Source organism: Astatotilapia calliptera, chromosome 22, assembly GCF_900246225.1.
Source record: "Astatotilapia calliptera chromosome 22, fAstCal1.2, whole genome shotgun sequence".
NCBI lineage: Eukaryota > Metazoa > Chordata > Actinopteri > Cichliformes > Cichlidae > Astatotilapia > Astatotilapia calliptera.
Genome location: NC_039322.1, coordinates 17789622 through 17807432, shown reverse-complemented (window position 1 = coordinate 17807432; position 17811 = coordinate 17789622). Strand labels below are relative to the sequence as shown.

The 17811-nt window shown below is 43.2% G+C and overlaps 1 protein-coding gene across 6 annotated transcripts in view; it reads left to right on the top strand.

The window, feature by feature from the left end:
• Nucleotides 1-17811, top strand: part of elmo1 (engulfment and cell motility 1 (ced-12 homolog, C. elegans)) — a 102565-nt gene that overhangs the window by 81362 nt on the left and 3392 nt on the right. For all 6 annotated transcript variants that reach the window (XM_026157087.1, XM_026157085.1, XM_026157086.1 and 3 more), the window contains 4 exons: nt 10377-10540; nt 12674-12786; nt 16331-16438; nt 16827-16909. In XM_026157087.1, the coding sequence (XP_026012872.1) occupies nt 10377-10540; nt 12674-12786; nt 16331-16438; nt 16827-16909 (468 nt within the window). The remainder of the gene's footprint in view (nt 1-10376; nt 10541-12673; nt 12787-16330; nt 16439-16826; nt 16910-17811) is intronic.

The following is a 17811-nucleotide window of genomic DNA, read 5'->3' as shown; positions in this document are numbered from 1 at the left end:
TCCTGTTCGAGTGAGTGTGTGTGTGTGTGTGTGTGTGTGTGTGTGTGTGTGTGTGTGTGTGTGTGTGTGTGTGTTGGGGGTTGGGTTTTGTTGTTGTGAATGGGATTACTCCACATTACCAACACCCACTGTTTGTCACCAGAGGAATTCAATGCCACTACTACTGCTCTCCTCTACTCCACACTGTCTCTCTCAGCCTTGGATGAGCTTCAACCAGTGTTTTAGCCAGAGGGGTTTGACACAGGATTAGAGCGAGGTCAGCCCCAGACTGTAGAGCAGGCGTCTGTGCAGTACTGCCAGTACCTGATTTTATTTGTTTGGGACACAATGCAGAGAGGATTGCGGTCACATGTTGTGCTGCTCACCCTATTATTGTGATGATGGATAGCATCTTAGCTGTCGGGTGAACTATACGCTGCTGAGGTTAAAGCTGAAATGATTAATCAGAGAAATTAATATGCTGACTAACTGAAGTTAAATCGAGAACTAGATACTTTAGGTAGTTTGTTAAAGTCATCACGCTTTTTGAAGTCTCTTAAATGTTAGGATTTGTTGCCCTTTTTTGGTGCTAATGTACACCAATGCTATATGTAGGATGTAGTTCTCCCTCTTCCTTTCTGCAGCAAATCATCAAACTTTGACATGTTATCCCAACTACCCTCCCCTAACTCCCAATTGGTTCCTGCAGATTGCTGCCCCTCCCATGGGCTGGTTGTGCTGGAGGTTTCTTCCTGTTAAAAGGGAGTTTTTCCTTCCCACTCTCACCAAGTGCTTGCTCATAGGGAATCATCTGCTTGTTCGGGGTTTCTCTGCATTATTGTCGAGTCTTTACCTTACAGTGCCTTGAGTTAACTGTTGTTGTGATTTGGCGCTAGAGAAATAAAATCAGTAGTATTAACATCTTTCAGCTGCTTCTTTATTCACAGGTTTTTGCCATAATGGATAGATCAGCATGTTTGATTTTACACACATGTTTCCGACATGACCCTTTCAGGGAACTGTACCTTTTCCCAGTCGGTTTTTGTTTGTTCATTTAATTAAGAAAAATCTCTGTCTTCTACAACGGTTTCCTGTAACTAGTGAACACGCTGAGATATCAATCTGAATTTTGAGGCATGTGTTTGAAATTTGTCTCGAACAATCAAGGGTCACGACTTAGTCTGCAGCCCAGTTTGGTAATGACTGATTAAAGTAAAAGGGTTTTACCACAACCAATACACATTTCTAAGCACTTCAAAAAAAATGTCTCCCACACAGCATGAAACAGTCAATTAAAAGTCCATCTATATTTTTGAAAATACGCTCAGTCAGTGTGGGATTCTCCTTAAATCATGCTTGTTTATATGTTTACATTTCAATTTTCTGTCATATTTTTTTTGAGCAATTAAAATAAACATGCAATACTGAGCCACTCTAGATTTACCAGAGTATTTCTTGCCAGGGCCGGGATTTATGCCAGCTGCGTCCTGGATCGAGCTTCATTCTGAAGTCATCAATTCTCAGAACGAAAGCATTGCATGTCTTACTTTAAATCAATACTGGAAATGTTTATTTGCAGTTTCAGCCCTGTTAATGATTGTATTCTCTAAGTGACAAGCCGAGCTCTATCACGAAATCCATGTGTCTGGTTATCGGTGATCAGTAAGCTGAACGAGAGACCTCGAGCGTGGTGAAGGTAGCACTTCAGCTAAAGCCTCTTTTCCTTTTTTTTTTTATTGGTGTTTGACATTTCTGTTCCTGCCTGTGGTGATATAGAGGAGAGTAGATAATCTGCTTTGTTCAGCCATGTTGAAGAGTGACTATCCCAAGTGGGATTATTCACATAGCAATCCCCAAAAGCCCTTGGTACTGTAACTGCAGTTCAGAGAGTCTCTCATCAGCCCAACCCTGATAAATCGCTTGCTTTTTTAGAACATAGAAATGTGGTTTTTAGCTACTATTTCAGCTTTATTTAATGGTGCAGATCAGCTAAGGCCGCTTAATGCAAATCAATGCAAATGATTTCTGACTGTGCTCTTTAGCAAGCGGACACTTCTTTCACTTTGCCAGAAGGTTCCCATAGATGCATGCATACTTGATTAATCGAGTGGGTGCCGGTGTGTCCAGTCAGAAGTGATGTGACAGTAATAATTGTGAGTGCAGGTGACGAAGGCTTTGGGCGAGTGCCATGTTTGGATTCCAGAAAGCGGCTCGGGACAGTTGGTGAAAAGTGCTCGCACACACCACCATCAATATGCCAACAACTGTGACCGCTGCTGTCCGGCTTTGTATGGAAATGATACGTCTGATGGCGAAAGGGCACCTCCCCCACTCCTCTCCCACAGCGAGACCCCTCCTCATTTTGTTATAGCACACTGGCTTTACGTACCTCAGCAACTCTGCAGATGTTTACGTTCCTCTTTCCTTCCCTCGATTTCTTTTTGTCTTTCTCTCTCCTCCTCCTCCTTAGTCGTGTCTCTTGACCCCTCCCCTTTCTCCCCCTACACCACCACCACCACCTCTATTGTTGAATTCAGACAGGCTATTTATATCTTTCTGCCTGGCTGCTTCACCTCCCACTCCCTTAACAAGGTTTTCTTTATTGTTTTTGCTTTTTTGGGTGCACGTGAAAGCGAGCGCACACGTGTGTTTGTAAATGCGCCGCAGCAAAGTGGCGTATTTGTGTCTGAGTCTTTCTACAGAGCACATGAGGTTGCGTTAGCTTGGTGTGTGTGTGTGTGCTTTTGTTGTCCACATGGTTTGAGTTTGTAGCAGGAGGACGGTCCGGATGCTTAGCTGTGTTTCTGCGCTGGGATTTCGTTCTTTTTTTTATGAGTACATTAGTTTTTCATGACTGTGTGTGTTCCTAAGGGGGTATCTCTGATGTCAGGCAACGTTGGCCCACTCACACTGAGAACACCAAAGCTAAGCTCACTAATCAGACCAGAGAGATCATCAGTCATTAGCATCAAACCATCTGAGCTGCACAGGCAGAGATGCAGAGCTAACATTTTTTTGTTGTTGCTGTTTTTGTTGCTTTGTGTCAGGATAGAGATAGTCTTGTCTCATCTTCACAACAACAACACACTGAAAATCAGCAGGGGAAGAGATGAGTAAACTCCAGTTTTCTTGTCTTTTGATGCGGTTATTTATCTATCTCTTCATTTATTTATGTGTGTTTGTGTGTCTCTGTGTGTGTGTGCCCAGCAGTCAGCAGTATATAAAGTCTTCTTGCAAGAAAAGTCTCTACAAAGGTTTTGGTTGTGTGTGGGTGAGACTTATTGTGCATATGTGCTGAAGGCCCTGTAATTAATATTGAATAATTATCCCGTTTTGATCTAACACAGTTTGAATCAGTGATTAATTTAAAGCACCTCCTCTGTCTGCGGATTGATACTCGTGTGCGGGAAAAGGAGACAAACCCAGAATCTCTCTCTGTCTGGTGTTTTTTTTCAGTACCTCACTTTCCTCTGCCGACAACAAAAAGACAAGATGTATGATTGCAATTACCACTTTGGACTAAATATGCAAGAGCAAATCATGTGCACAAGGATTCATATTGTTCTTTTGTTTTTTTGGCTCTCTGCTCTCCTCCTTCTATTTGATATTTTCTGCAGCAGGTGAGAATTTCTATTCAAGCCGCATCAGGAGACAGTGGTTGCATACGTAATGGCATAAAGCCTGTTTTGCACAAATCAATTTTTCCACCGCCGTTCTAAATTAAGTGAAGCGCAATAAACTTTACGTCCTGACAATGTCTGGATCCCACTGTGTGTAGAAAATCACTGCTGTTGCATGGCTTCTGCAGCGTCTTCCATATGCTTTTCTGTACAGTGCCAAACTTGCACTTTTAGTGTAAAAGCTCTGTAACTGGCCTAAGTAGGAGCTGGTTGCATTATTAATGGGGAAGCTGTGTGATTTAGTTTTCCAGACAACTTCAGTCTACCCAGCATTCATGCATGAACGAGTGCTCTTAGGCCCTTTCCCCCCCCTTATGCATTACTTCATATAATTAAATAATACCTGATTTTATGTCCTTGATGAGATTGTTAATCACCACCAATTTACTCACGCCTGTGGGACAATTAATGCAGAATGTTCATATTTCCAGCAACAACTTTGTCATAATAATACACTCATTAATGCAACGCTGTACACAAGCCAAGGTCAGCGCTCGGCTTTCATCAGCATTTCTTGATAGACTTGCAGTAAGTGGCGATTTCCCAAGCGACTCTCTTCTGCGGTCATCCATATGGGCTGTGCTGCGCCTCACACAGAGCTGGTTGTTGAAAAAGAGCTCCTCTGACAGTTTGTCTCAGCATGCATTGCTAGCCCTCTAAATATGGCAACAACAGCAGCCAACAGCAACAGCCGGTGTCGACCCAGCATCACTCATGTGGAAGGAAGACTAGAACCGATGCAAGGAAGGTCTTCAGATGTGGTTTGCGGGTACGTGGAAATATTAGGAATTTCCATTAATTACTCAACTAATTGTTGTGTGCGCTAGTGGTGCTTGCTCCTACTGAGTAATGCTTGGGAGAGGAGGAATACAGCAGCGTATGTGCACTTTAAATGTGCACATTGGGAGTGTGTAGAAGTGTTTTGCCTACAGTACAGTATGTGTGCTTCTCTGTGGTGCAGTAATGCTGTCAAATAGGTCCCCGAGGCATTGACTGAAAGAGAATGGAGCTGCTTTTCCCTGCGCTTTTAAAGTTGCATTTACCCCGTACCACTCTATTTTATTTCATTGAAATACCCAGATATCATGACTCCTTGCATGTCAGCTGTAGGGGGGTTTGGCACATGATTGAAATTTTAATGGATGAGACTAGCGCCTTATCCTCTCAGCAGAGTTAACATAGAGCCGCGACAAAGTTTGTCAGTAGAGTCTAAGAAAAACCAAAGGCTGAAGTGGTGCTGTGACTGCCTCGTTGTTCTGTTGCCGGGCAGTTTGTTTAAGGTAACTCCAGTGATTTTCTTAATATTTTCCTTATATACAGTACTGTCAAAAGACTTCTGCCACCCCTTATTTCTTTAGATATTGCCAGGAAAATGGCAAATGGCTGCAGCAATTTATTGAAATGTCAGGGGCCATGCTGAAAAATTAACCCACTGCCATTCAAAGGCTTTCCAGGTGGTATTGCATGGTGGAAAATCCAATGGTACTTTTCTGCATTCATAATTTCATCACTTTTGATGAAAGATCTTCAACACCACTGGCTAAAATGCAGCCCCAAACCATGACGGTGCCTCCACCGTGTTTTACAGATGGCTGTAGACTCTCTCATCACCTCCTCCATACTTAAAGAAATGAGGGGTGACTTGAGACTTTTGCACAAAGGGAACATTACTATCCCAGTTATGATAATTATTACTGATATTTAAAGATATATCCTCTCAAGTTCCTTTCAGTTGTCCCCTCTGTAACCAGCACATGTATGCCACTGACAGCAGCTAGCACGCAGTCGTTGTTTCAGCTCAAGCTTTCAGTGCTCCAGACCAGTGCGAAGCAGTTAAAGCACAACACTATGCCAGTGTGTTTGTGCTGTCTGACTCCTGTCAGACGGAGATCTGTGTTTTGTCGTGCCTCCCCAAACGTCTTCTCACACAGGCTGCAGGGCTGAGTTAGAGCAAGAAACCGCACATTTGGCATTGTTGGCAAAGATTACTGTCACTATGATTTCGGAAACAGAAACCAGAGTGAAACAATGTCTGTATTCACAAAGGAAGCTCGTCTTAATATGGATTTAATAAACTAGGCAGCTTGCATCATCGATACTGATGTTTTTTCCCAGGATGTTTTACAGCTTTGATGTAAGTCGTATCCTACCTATAAATCTTCAACCACATACAGATTTATATTTTTTCTTTATTTTTAAACTCTGCCTTTTTATCAGCTTTTAAATTTAATACAAACCGTACCCACCTCCCCTCTCCAGGCAGCGTGATAAGAAACGGGCATCTTTTAATGTCCATCTCTGTGGCATTGTTTTACTTTCAATGACATCATGGTCAGCTCTCAAGAAGATAATTGTTTACTGAATGTGGGACATCGTTGCAGGGAGGAGAAATGTAATGAATGATCCCCTTTATTAATTTTTTTTCTGCTAGTCACTTAAAAACCCCAAATCTGACGGGAATGAACTTGTATGCGCAGATAGTTTTTGCACAAACACGTGCTGGCGTACATTCCTTTTGTATGCGAGCAAGCGTGCATGGTTAGTCTTCTTCATTTACGGCCTCATTGGCAACGTGTGAGATCGACTTTTTGATTGCTTTCACTGAGTTATCAGCGAAGTCGTTATTCTGTGATTACTGCGTTGTTACTTTGCCCACCAAAGTCTTACCAGGACAATCTCCAGTTTTTACCACACAGGCGTGAGTGGCGGGTGAGCAGTTGACTGGCAGCTGGTAAATGATGTCATTAGCATCTCTCAGGCAAATGGAACGGCGGTGACAGTCGATTGGTCGTTGAGAGGGGGAAGGTAATTTGTTCCGGCCGATGATGGAGAAGCCGACTAGAAGAAAGGAGAAGGACGAGGAGATGGGAGCGTGGTAGACGCGTCAGTGGCCGGCTCTTCATTACATGGACTTGATGGCTCATGGGATAGCATTTAATTACTTTTGCCAACTCTTGCTCTGCTGTCCAACTTCTCTCTTGCAAAGAGCTACAAGTAAGAATCACTGACTGTTGTCTAGAATAGATTAGTGCATGAGGGGGAAAATGGAGAGAGGCAGAAATAAAGATAGAGGCGACGACCGGGATGAACGATTGGCCACTTAAATCATCTAAAGTGTACTTTAAGATGACGCCATTCCAAAAGCGGAGCCTAAATTTGGTGCTGAGGATTTCTCAGCTCAGGCGGTAAAAAGTTTGTTTCAGCGTTGACGTCATCTCACCTCTGCCAAGGTGCTCTCTGAGCAATCGGTGGATAACAGAGAAGGATGAAGATAAAATATTCATAATGCCCTGTTGTGAAAGGACCATGTGTTCGTATTAAATGTGATGAATATTCGCAGTGTTAATTAGCATCAGAGCAGCCACATGGGCCAACAGAATTGTTTTCCCGGTGAAGACATGACTGCAAACAAGGCATATTAATGAACAATCCCCAGAGACAGCTGGGCTGAAACACCAGAGCTGGATGGCGGTCTGTCCCTGGAGATTGAGATTAGGTGAGAAAGCAGGCTACAGGTGACAAGAAGATTAGAAAACGTCATTTCAGGGGTGGTCTTCAGTGTACTCCAGATTCCAACTGCAACTGTTTTTGTCACGGTTTTATTATTTTCTTTATTTTTAAAAAGATTCTTAGTGACATAATGTTCCTTAATGGCAACCTGACACCTCATTTGTAATCCTAATGGGGAAATAAATTCATTTTAGGCTTAATTATCACTTTTATAGGCGTGTGTGTGCAAAAAATGATGGGGAAGTCGGTGAGGGTGTGATTAAAAGTAGGGGAAAGAAGTGATGAATCTCTGGTAGCGTGATTGCAAGTTGTGGCTTCATCCATTTGCAATTTTCAGCTCAAAGAGGAGGAGGAGGAGGAGGCTGGGGTGAGGGGCTGAAGCTCAAAAGGCAGTCTCGGGGTGCTGTAAACCTGTCACAACCTGGACGCCTGTTTCACCTCGTGAAAATATGGCATTCATGTTATGAGGATGCACAGGTGAGGACAGGACATGGAAAAACAGATGGAGAAGTCATCCAACAGTGGGAATATGGATGTGCATGGATTTATGTCAATTTAGTCCCGACTGGTGCAGAGGGAAAACGTCAACACTCGCCCTCTAGTGGACACACTTTTTGGGGGGGGGGGGCGTTTACGTTTTTTAGCCTGTTCATGTTGCACTACTGCACATCAGTTAGTAAAGAGATTCATATCTCATCACTAGAAGAAGCCACATTGTCCATGCAGTTCTTTTTAAATATAGTAAATCATAACATTTTTACTCAGTGAGCATGTTGGTTTCAAAGAGCCCTCGTGCACAGCTGTCGGGATTGTTATGAAAATGAAATAATGAGGTCAATACGTTGCATAAATGGGCTTTATCTTCATCCAGTATGGAGCTTCTTTGTGACCAACCAAAGATCCTGATTTTGGCTTTTATGCGCTCCGTTAGGGGGGATTTGAAGGATGCACTTTTGTACAGTCGTTGATGTTTTGCATTAGTTATAGTGCCACTTAGATTTGGATTATATTAGAGAAAAACCACAAATCCACTAATGCGAGTCTGTGTCTGGGCTTTGTAAATGAATCACACTGCATATGGTCAAAGTCTCAGCTCTGTAAGTGATTCTTCAGAGGAATCTAATGGCCTGTCATATCTGGTCGCTTAAATGTACTAATTTCAGAGGCCAGCTGTAACATTGCCAGTGTGCTTGCGGCTCTGTGTAACTCCCTCTCTGACCTCCTGACACTCCTTGTCTCCGTGCTTGTCACCTTTTTGCATGTGTTTAGTTCCCAGGATTAATTTGTTGCCCATTAGTTTGGAAGTCAGTCATTACCGCCTCCAAACATATTTTATTCCAAAAGTTAATCCCCAGATTAAAGTTTGTAATCGGTTACAAAAATACTTTTTTGTGGTGAAAGCTTAATACCAGCATTTTACCACGAGACTCCATCAGATCTAGAATTAGACATGGGTTAAGTTCTTTTTCTGGCAATATTGCTGAGCTGCTCCAACTTCCCCACAGGAGACTTTGGGTCAAGGCCTCCTCTTAATGCTTTTTAACACAGAGTACTGCTGATTCTGATCTAAGAGGATTAACTTCAATTGCCTGCGTCATCTGGAGTGTTTTTGTTTTTTGGTGCCGAGCTGGGGTTTATTCTGTGCCTGCTACACTTTCACCAAGTCCAACCTATTTTTAATGCCCTCACCCCTAGATCTGAGTAGTGTGAGGCCACAGGTTAGCAAGTTGATGAGTAATCGCTTTGCAGTAAAAACAAACAAGAATAATATTACGTAAGACGATGTTTGGGATCTTAGCTGGGTTTTGGCATAGCTGTTAAGAATGGGAAGCTGAAAGATTTCACCGATCACGAATGTAGAAGTATCCATTTGTTCTGTGCACATGTTAGCACAAAACATGATCTCAAACTCTCATCATCTCCTAATTTAATAAAGTTTGTAAGAAAGCGTCTCCAGAGGCTGGAAACAAGTGTGCTCTTAAGCACTCGATCAAGTCAAATCAAAGAGAACAGAAGGCGGACGTTATTTCTTTGCATCACCTCAGTGTGATTCAATCTAGCGAATCAGCATCTGCAGGCTCAAACGGCGCTTCTGACAAAGTTGATCTGTCATCGTATCTGCCGTCACATCATCTCCAGTTAGTGGAGGAGCAGTGCTTAGCCAGAGAGAAACGGTAAAAAGTGTTTTTGAATGAAAGCTGCTCTCTTTTTGAAAGTTCTGTTTGAAACTTTTCAGGACGTTTTCAGTCAGATTCCTTTTTCGTGTGTTGGGAAAATGCGTTCGCAGATCAAGAAAATTCAGGATCTTTGGATCACACCAGTGTTAACGTTCTAATTATGCAAACTGCACATCACTTGTCAGAGCACAAAGTTAAATGGAAGCAGCTGTCATCGAGTGTTTGAGCACAGGACTCATTTTCTAAAATGCTTCAGTGTGACTAGAGAAGGATGAAGAGCTTTTATATGCATAGCCAGCGTGTTACTGTCATAAACCTGGTTTATTACTCGTCCTAGCTTTTGTGTGATTTTAACCATTCTTTATGGTTTCTGGCACTTTTGTTATGTCATGATAGAAACTTGTGTAAGCTCTTCATTTGTCAGAGAATTTCCTTGCGTGTGTTTTTTTGAGTTTTCTTGCGTGTGCTGCACACCAACACGTCAATTACTGCGTTTCATTTTTATTGCACGAGCAGTTAAAAGAGGTCATTTATTGATCTGGCTCTGTTGTCTCTTTTGTCATTGCTCACTTCAGACAGTGTGCAGATGCTCTAAAATAAATAATCCAGAAATGCTTTTGATGACTTTGAAGAGCACTCCTATCACGCTTCTGCACCCATTTCCAAAAAACTGGTTTTAGCTGAATTTTAATACTGTGAACAAGTTCTGTCATGTATTTCCCCGATATACGATACTTTTATTCGACTACCCACTGCTAAACTGATCTCCTTTGCTCTTTTTCTACTTGATGCCCAATGAACCAGACTGGATTAGAAGCTCAAGTTCTGGAAAAAATAAAAGGCATAAATCCTTTTGGAGTGAAACGCTCCCCTGAGCCTAAAATTTGGGTGGGGTTAGAGTCAGGGGGGTGATTTTGACTTCCTGTGTCTTTTTAGATGTAGTACACGCTCTCTGTCTTCACCCATTATGTCTCCTGCACCCTCTATAATCTCATCTTGCGCTCTTTTGCTTCTCTGCTCTGCTGTGCAGGTAATGCAGGTGGTGAGGGAGCAGATCATGCGAGCACTCACTGCCAAGCCTAATTCCCTGGACCAGTTCAAGAGCCGCCTGCAGAACCTGAGCTACACAGAGATCCTGAAGATACGTCAGTCAGAAAGGATGAATCAGGAAGACTTCCAGTCCCGCCCCATCCTGTGAGTCATGCAGTCATTTTTTTTGTTTGAGTTTTGTTTTGTTTTTTTGCATAAACTCTAAACTTACAAAAGCATGCATTTGACAGAGGGTTATATTGTTTGAAGTGTTACACCAAAGCTCTCAAAAGCAGCAGCCAAATGCTTTATTTAATATGAATAGTAGCTACTAATGTTTTATTCATTCATGTTGTAGAGCTTTGCAGGAAAAGCCACTCTGAAAACAATGAAAACTACAGCTAGGTGATATTCCTGCTGGTATATGGAAGTGCATGAGAGCATAATATGTGTCTACAAATAGCTGTAGTACTTTTCTCCTGATCTCCAACTTGGCCCACAGCAGGTTGCGTCTGCGCTTTGCTCTTGTAATTGAAAATATACATAAAATTCAAATTGATTGCAAAAGGTATTCCAAATGAATACTCCATTAATGACCCTCCTGCTCACTGCGCTCGGAGAGCTAGCCCGTAATAGATCACTCATTCAATGATGCAGGTCCGGTAATGAAGAGCATTGTTTTGTCCTGCCTGTATTTAATGGAGTAGGTAGCACTATTGAAAAATCGTTGCATCAAGAGAGCTTGTCCCTTTGAAGAGTAAACAATGCCTTAGGCAAGGGCTTATTGAATCAATATTGGAGGGGTAGAGACCAAACTTTAGTAAGCAATTAAACCCGGTGAAAAAAGCAACACAAAATAAAGAAAGTTGCACAAAAGTTGTTATATAATCATATTTAACAGATTGGTTTGAATCACTTTCCTGGTTAATCTAGCACACACCAATTCATTGCTGCGTCCTTCATTAATGAGGAAAAGATGAGATGCACCCAGTCTATGTGAAGTGATTTAAAGCCAAGTGAAAATGAAACGGCACACTTTAAAACTGTATCACAGCTGTGGAGAAGAGCTGAGCATCGCAGAGCCTCTTCTAAAGACTGCCGTCGGAGTTTTCCTCTAATCTTTGCAGCACGATTAAGAATTGTAAACACAATGAGCTGAGCACGTCAGACCAGATATTTAAACGAGCCCTGCTTTACTCGCTGCGACCGCTCGCACTTCTCTACTACAAATTATTGGGGGGAATGAGTTAAATGAAAAGAAGGTGAAGCGACACTTTCACTTCACTTCAAAGCTGCCCGTCTTTGTAGACGTTCTGAGCTTATTATTTTATGTAATTTGAGATGTACAAAATCTACACCTTAATTCAATTGTAATAAGTGGCCAAGTGTACATTACCAGGAGGCCCGTGCCTCATTGCTTTCATCATTTAAACACTTGTTAACAACCACAGTGCCTTTTTTGCGGAGGTCTGTTCGTACAAGACGTTCAATTTTCGGTGAATGGATTCAAATTAAAACTGAGGAGCTGCTTCCCGAAAAGACGAAGCAACAAAGTAATCTGAAACTCTCAGGCAAAAGCAGCCTCGCCCGTGTCGACCTCAGTCATGAGCGCGGCGCATGAAGTGGTAAAGACGAGCTATCGTCATCCATCCTTTCCCAGCCATGCCTTTCTCACTAGCTGTTTCTTTAAAGATGTCAGAGCGAATGTCCTAACACAGATCGGTGTAATGACTGGAATCACCAATGAGGCAAATACATGCCTAGGGAGGGCCAAGCAGGGAGACGGATGAAGGGAGGAATAAGCGAGTTAGCCCGAAGGAAGACGACGATGCGATCAGGAACGCCGAAACATAAAATTCTCACAGTCAGTAATATTTCGACGGTAGAAAACAAATGTATAGTAAATGTGATGAGAAAGGACTCGGCTGTAATAATGATGGAGAGCGGCACTGCTCAGGCAGATGATATACATAATTCATGTTGACCGGTGCTGTGTGCTCTGCATTCGTATGCAACGGAAACAACACACATACATGAAGCTGCATGAATAAACGAGAGGAAATCGAGCAGATGCTTCAGAAACACAGGTTTCCGCTGATCCAACCTCACGAGATGCTGTGACATATTTGCTGTGAAAGTGTATGTCTGTGTGTTTTGGCCCTCTCTGTTTCATTTCCAACAATCTTATTGACTGGGAGGGTCTTGTGACTTCGCTGTCACCGGCTCGCCACACCGGGTGCGGTTAACGGGATTTAAACAATTCTCTTAAAGCAAGGGTGTGTGCTTGTTTTTCGGCAGGGAGCTGAGAGAAAAGATCCAGCCGGAGATCATGGAACTGATCAAGCAGCAGAGGCTCAACAGGCTGTGTGAGGGCACTTGCTTCAGGAAAATCAGCAGTCGCAGGAGGCAAGGTGAGGCGCAGCATTTACACATGTACGCGCACAGGAGCAAACACGAATTTACAACCTTACAAACTTGACTTTTGGTCATACGCATCAGAATCCACTGCCACGCCTCTTGCATCCACAAAAGATCTGCTTCTGTTTCCTCCTTTGTCTTCTTCTGTTCTCTGTTTCCATCGCCTTATTCTCTTTTCCATGTGAAAACACCACGGGAGATATTTTATCTGAGGGGGATCTTTGAAGCTGTGGACTGCTGTGCGTCTGCCGTCATGATCGCTCAGAAGTTTTCTGGCTCTCTGAGCCTTTGAGGCAGACACATAGTGAAACTCTGCCTCTCTCCTCGCTGCATACAGAAAAGCAGGAACACGCGTGTCTGCCTTGAGGTGCACGCGCGGCGTCTTCCGTCTCCTTTTGCTTCTGCACATACAGGGAAAGGGCGCGCTAACAAATGCAAAGGCGCATAAAGCCAAAAGCCCTGTAAACACACTTCTGTTTGCTCTTCTTCAGACACATTTGAGGGGAAAGCTTTGAATGGAAAGAATGAAAGATGACTGTGATAATCCCCAGTTCTACACTACAGAGGATGTGGTGAAAATATCAACCCGGTGTATTGCCTTTAGAGAATAACACGAGTGTGTTGTTCAGGAGATATTAGGACGCTCCCATTTAAAGCAGCACAATGGAGATGAGAGCAAAAGGAATAAAAATTGAAAATCCGGCAGACTGCTTGCATTCAAATCATTCCACCTAATATCGCATTTCACACTCGCTGCCACGAGAGAGAAGGAGCAGAGAGGAATAAGAGAAGCGGGAAAGAGAGGAGTAGCAGGTATAATATACTGCTCTTCACTCACAGAGGATTTAATCTGCCTGAGGCCTCATCCCTTCACTCTTCTGTCCCCCCACCTTTCCATAACCCCTCTCTGCCACTTTTGCCTCTACAAATACATTAAATTAAAAAAAGGAGCCCAGTGACAAGCTTAGGATGTGGTTTGGTTCGCTGTTATTGCATTGCTGTCAGAAGCTACCCTGCAGGAACTGTACTTTTCAATAAGGCAAATCAAACTGACTGACTGAGTTTAGACCTCGTCCTTTTTTTCTTTTTTCTTTTTTTTCCCTCCATGCACCAATTTATTCTGGCATTTTAAAACCTGATCACTGATGCATTCATCTTGGCAGCTGTCATCCAGATGTTGTCATAGCCGGATGACGGAAACGGAGAAGTCGAAAAGAAGCACAGAAGTGAGGGAGAAAAACAATTGAGTTAAAAAGATTATTCAGGACAGACGTTCAGGTGGAAACCGTCAGCCGGATTAAGTGTCTGATCTTCTTCGCTGCTTGTGGCCGACTGATTTACGCTTGTCTAGGTTTTCCGGAGCAGCATGCTGTGATTGAGCTCATATTACCATATCATGGTCATCATTACTTCACAGAGATCCTAGAAAGCTTCTCAGTGGAACTGGGAACACGCAGCCTATGTGGATCCTACACAAAAAGAAAGCACGCTGGACCCTTTTAGAACACGAGTGTATGTAAAGCTATTTTGGAGCCCTGCTGGATCTGACACCAGCCTGTGGGGTTCCACCGGCTTTAATCTGCTGCAACAGCGCGCTAACTATAGCCAAGTCATCTGCCTGCTACAAGCTAGCTGTAGCTGATATCGCCTCTGAGGACTCTGAGGAGATTGCCGTTTATCCACAACACTCCTGCACCCCCATTCATCAGCGTCTCTCTGTGGCTTGCTTTGTATCCTTCCTCTGCACGTGTGAATTTATGCATTCTTTATTTACTTCTTCCTTCATTAATACATGTTGCTCCTATCTGTTTTCCCACTCTATCTAAATCTCTAAGGCTTTGTTCTCATGCCGGTACTGACAGCAAATTCATGCATTGAAAAGTGAGAAGCTCCTCTTCTTGCAAAGCTTAAGAAAGCAATGCCACTACGAGGCGATCATGCTTACCTAGTCAAAATTTTCCTTTATCTTTGGTGCTTTTCTTAGACAGATTTCCCAGTTATTACTTTATTAAGTCTCTGTATGCTGGAAGTGTTTATTTTATACATGCAGTAAGTTAGATGGGCTCTTACTGTCCCCTCACGCAGTCCTCAGCACTCCACGGCTTCTTGTGTGATTATTTCAAAGACTCTCGTTCCGACATAAAATATTAATTAAGCTGACTTCAGTGCATTTGAATCCTCTCTCTACTCCCCATGCTGCCCATTACAGGAAAACACTTTTTAAAAGGTCAGCTTGATGGCACTTTAAAGTTGGAAAGAGTGCTATGTGTGCCGTCTTAAGTGCAGGATACTGCAGGCACTTTGTGTAAATGCAAAAGTAAACTTTAAAATTTGACCTAATTCTGTTAAACGTTATCGCTCGCCAATGTTCTGGTTGCTGACTTTGTGAATGTTACAAGTGATACGAGAGATAAGTCTAACATCAAAGACAGCAAGAAGACGAGCATGCACTGCTGCACAGACACACCCTATCAGTTAAGATGAGCAGTTTGAGAGCCTCCCATCCCCTCACAGCCACTGCGCAGATCTCTTCTCAGCTCCCTGTGGACCAGTTCCACTCGAACCAATGGCCTGGCAGCACCGACTGTCTATTTTCAACAATTAGGATTTGGACTGTGCACGCACCGAGCCGAACTCCCCAGTCTGTGCACTCTTTCTGCCAGCTCAGCTCGATGCCCCACCTTGCCAGGAAACGGCCGACAAACACCAGGCTGGAGGCAGAGGCTGCTGATGGAGACAACAACCAGCAGTGTGTACAGACACAACTGGTGCTGAAGCTGCTGGGAGATTGCTCAGGAGAGCGTCCACGAGAAAAACACACCAACACGATTTTGACTTGAAGGGTCCTCTTAACGGTTACAATGATGTGACAACCTATGCACAGTAAATTTTTTTGCTCACCTAATTTTAGGCCACTTTTTAAAAAAAAAAATCAGATAATATTTTGCTGTCGTATATAGCTGATATAATTGATGCTTTATCTTTGACAGCCTTTGTAATGTTGGATGTGAGCTTTGATTGCCTTTTAGAGAGAACCTTAGCTTTTGATATTAAAAGACTGTCATTTTTTACCTCATTTCCACAGTCTTCACAGAAAAGTAGCTTGGATCCCATGTCTCTGCCAAGGACCCGATATACACTTCGTTTAATCAGGTCACAATTAAGGGTTCATGCTCTTTTGAGCCTTTTGAGTGAGAGTTAAAGAAACCTGGATGTCCTTTTGTGATCTTGAATCGACCGTGTTTTCTGCTGTTGAGTCATTGTTCGGTGAAGAAGGCCGCCAGTTTTGTTGTTTCCCCTCCAGATCCCTCCCTCCCTCCCTTAGTGGAGATCATCGTTGCCCATCTGTGGATTTTCCTCAAGGCTGTTTTATTTTTTGACACATATTTTTTGCCATGCTAATTTTCTCTGCTGTTGATGAGTCATGCAAATCCATACCCATGTGATGCCTTTGCCAGCTACTGCTTATTTCATAACACCTCTAAATCTGCTTCTTACTCCCTTCTGTCTTCCTGTCTTTCTCATCATTTGTTCTAGATAAGTTTTGGTACTGCCGTCTGTCTCCGAATCATAAAGTCCTGCACTACGGAGATCTGGAAGAGAGCCCTCAGGGCGAGGTGCCCCATGACTCTTTACAGGACAAACGTGAGTAAAACCTTTAATAGTTTGTTTGTTTTTTTACAGTATTTTAGCACAATTTCTATTTAACTGCTTTCCCAATGACTTGCAGAGGAAAATATTTATCAGTATTTTATGTTGATTTCCTGCAAAAATGTGTGTCTTGCTGAATTCAGAGACGAGCAGCAGTCACCGACACTAACAGTTGGCTTTTTACAGACAGTGTTAACATCAGTTTTTCTTGTGGGCCTTGCACAGTGACAGATTTGGGGAAAATTTAAAGTTTTAATCACTTGAAGGAAAAAGGAAAAAAAACAAAACAAGAACCCATATGGAATAGCACAGTTGTCAAGAGGATGATGATGATGTTGTTGTTGTTGTCGTTGTTGTAAACTCACTTCTGTCCTCTCTGCAGTGCCTGTGGCTGATATCAAAGCTGTTATCACTGGCAAAGACTGTCCTCACATGAAGGAAAAGGGAGCCCTGAAGCAAAACAAGGTATGTGTTTGTGTGTGAGTGTGCGCACACACATGCACGTGCACATGTGCATGTGTGTGGGCGGGTGGGTGTGTATCCAGGCGAGAGAATGAGTTCCTGTGTATGCGAGAGTTGCATAACGAGGACGTCGGTTACATAATTTCGCTTTAGGAAATAACACAATAACTTGCGTCTCAGCGCTCTGCACAGAGGCGTCTCCGTCAGAGGCCTCGCGTAGAAATAAGTCACCGAATAGTCCGTTAGTTACAGACGACAATTACGCCAGAGGCGCTAAAAACGTGCTGGCATCTTTTCTTCGCTGTGAAGGTGTGATAGTAACGTTTGGGCGCGCCCTCTGCGGTGCCTCAACCAGGGTGAAAGAGCCATCATGTCTGCATCTGTGTACACATCAGCTCTTCCTCGTTCGTACTTTTCCTCTGCAAACCCTCGGCCCCCACCCACGGGACTCCGATATATTGGATCTTGGATAAATAGCCTTGAAGACAAAGGAGCACGCCTCCTCTCTGCTTTGTCTCTTTTATTACCTTGTCGATAAGCGCAGGTCTAGGAGAATGACCTGAGGGGGGTCTGTGGGCTGTCTAGCAGGCCTGTCCCAGCCTTGTGAATGAGAACATAAGCACATTTCATTACTCACTGTTAGAAGACCAGCCAAAGTCACCTCTACAGACTTGAGAGCAGAGCAGGCAGTGCACCGTTTGTGGGACACTGGAAGAATAGAGAAGTGTGAAGTGTTTCCATATTATCTCCCAAATTCCTCCAGATATGTTACGTTACAGCATCACACAAATGATTGGAGGATATATGACAAGTGTGGATGATTGCATGCTTTGCTGTATTTCCACAATGTTCCAGCGATTTATAATGGGACCAGTTTATGTGGGGGGGAAAAATCATCATCATCT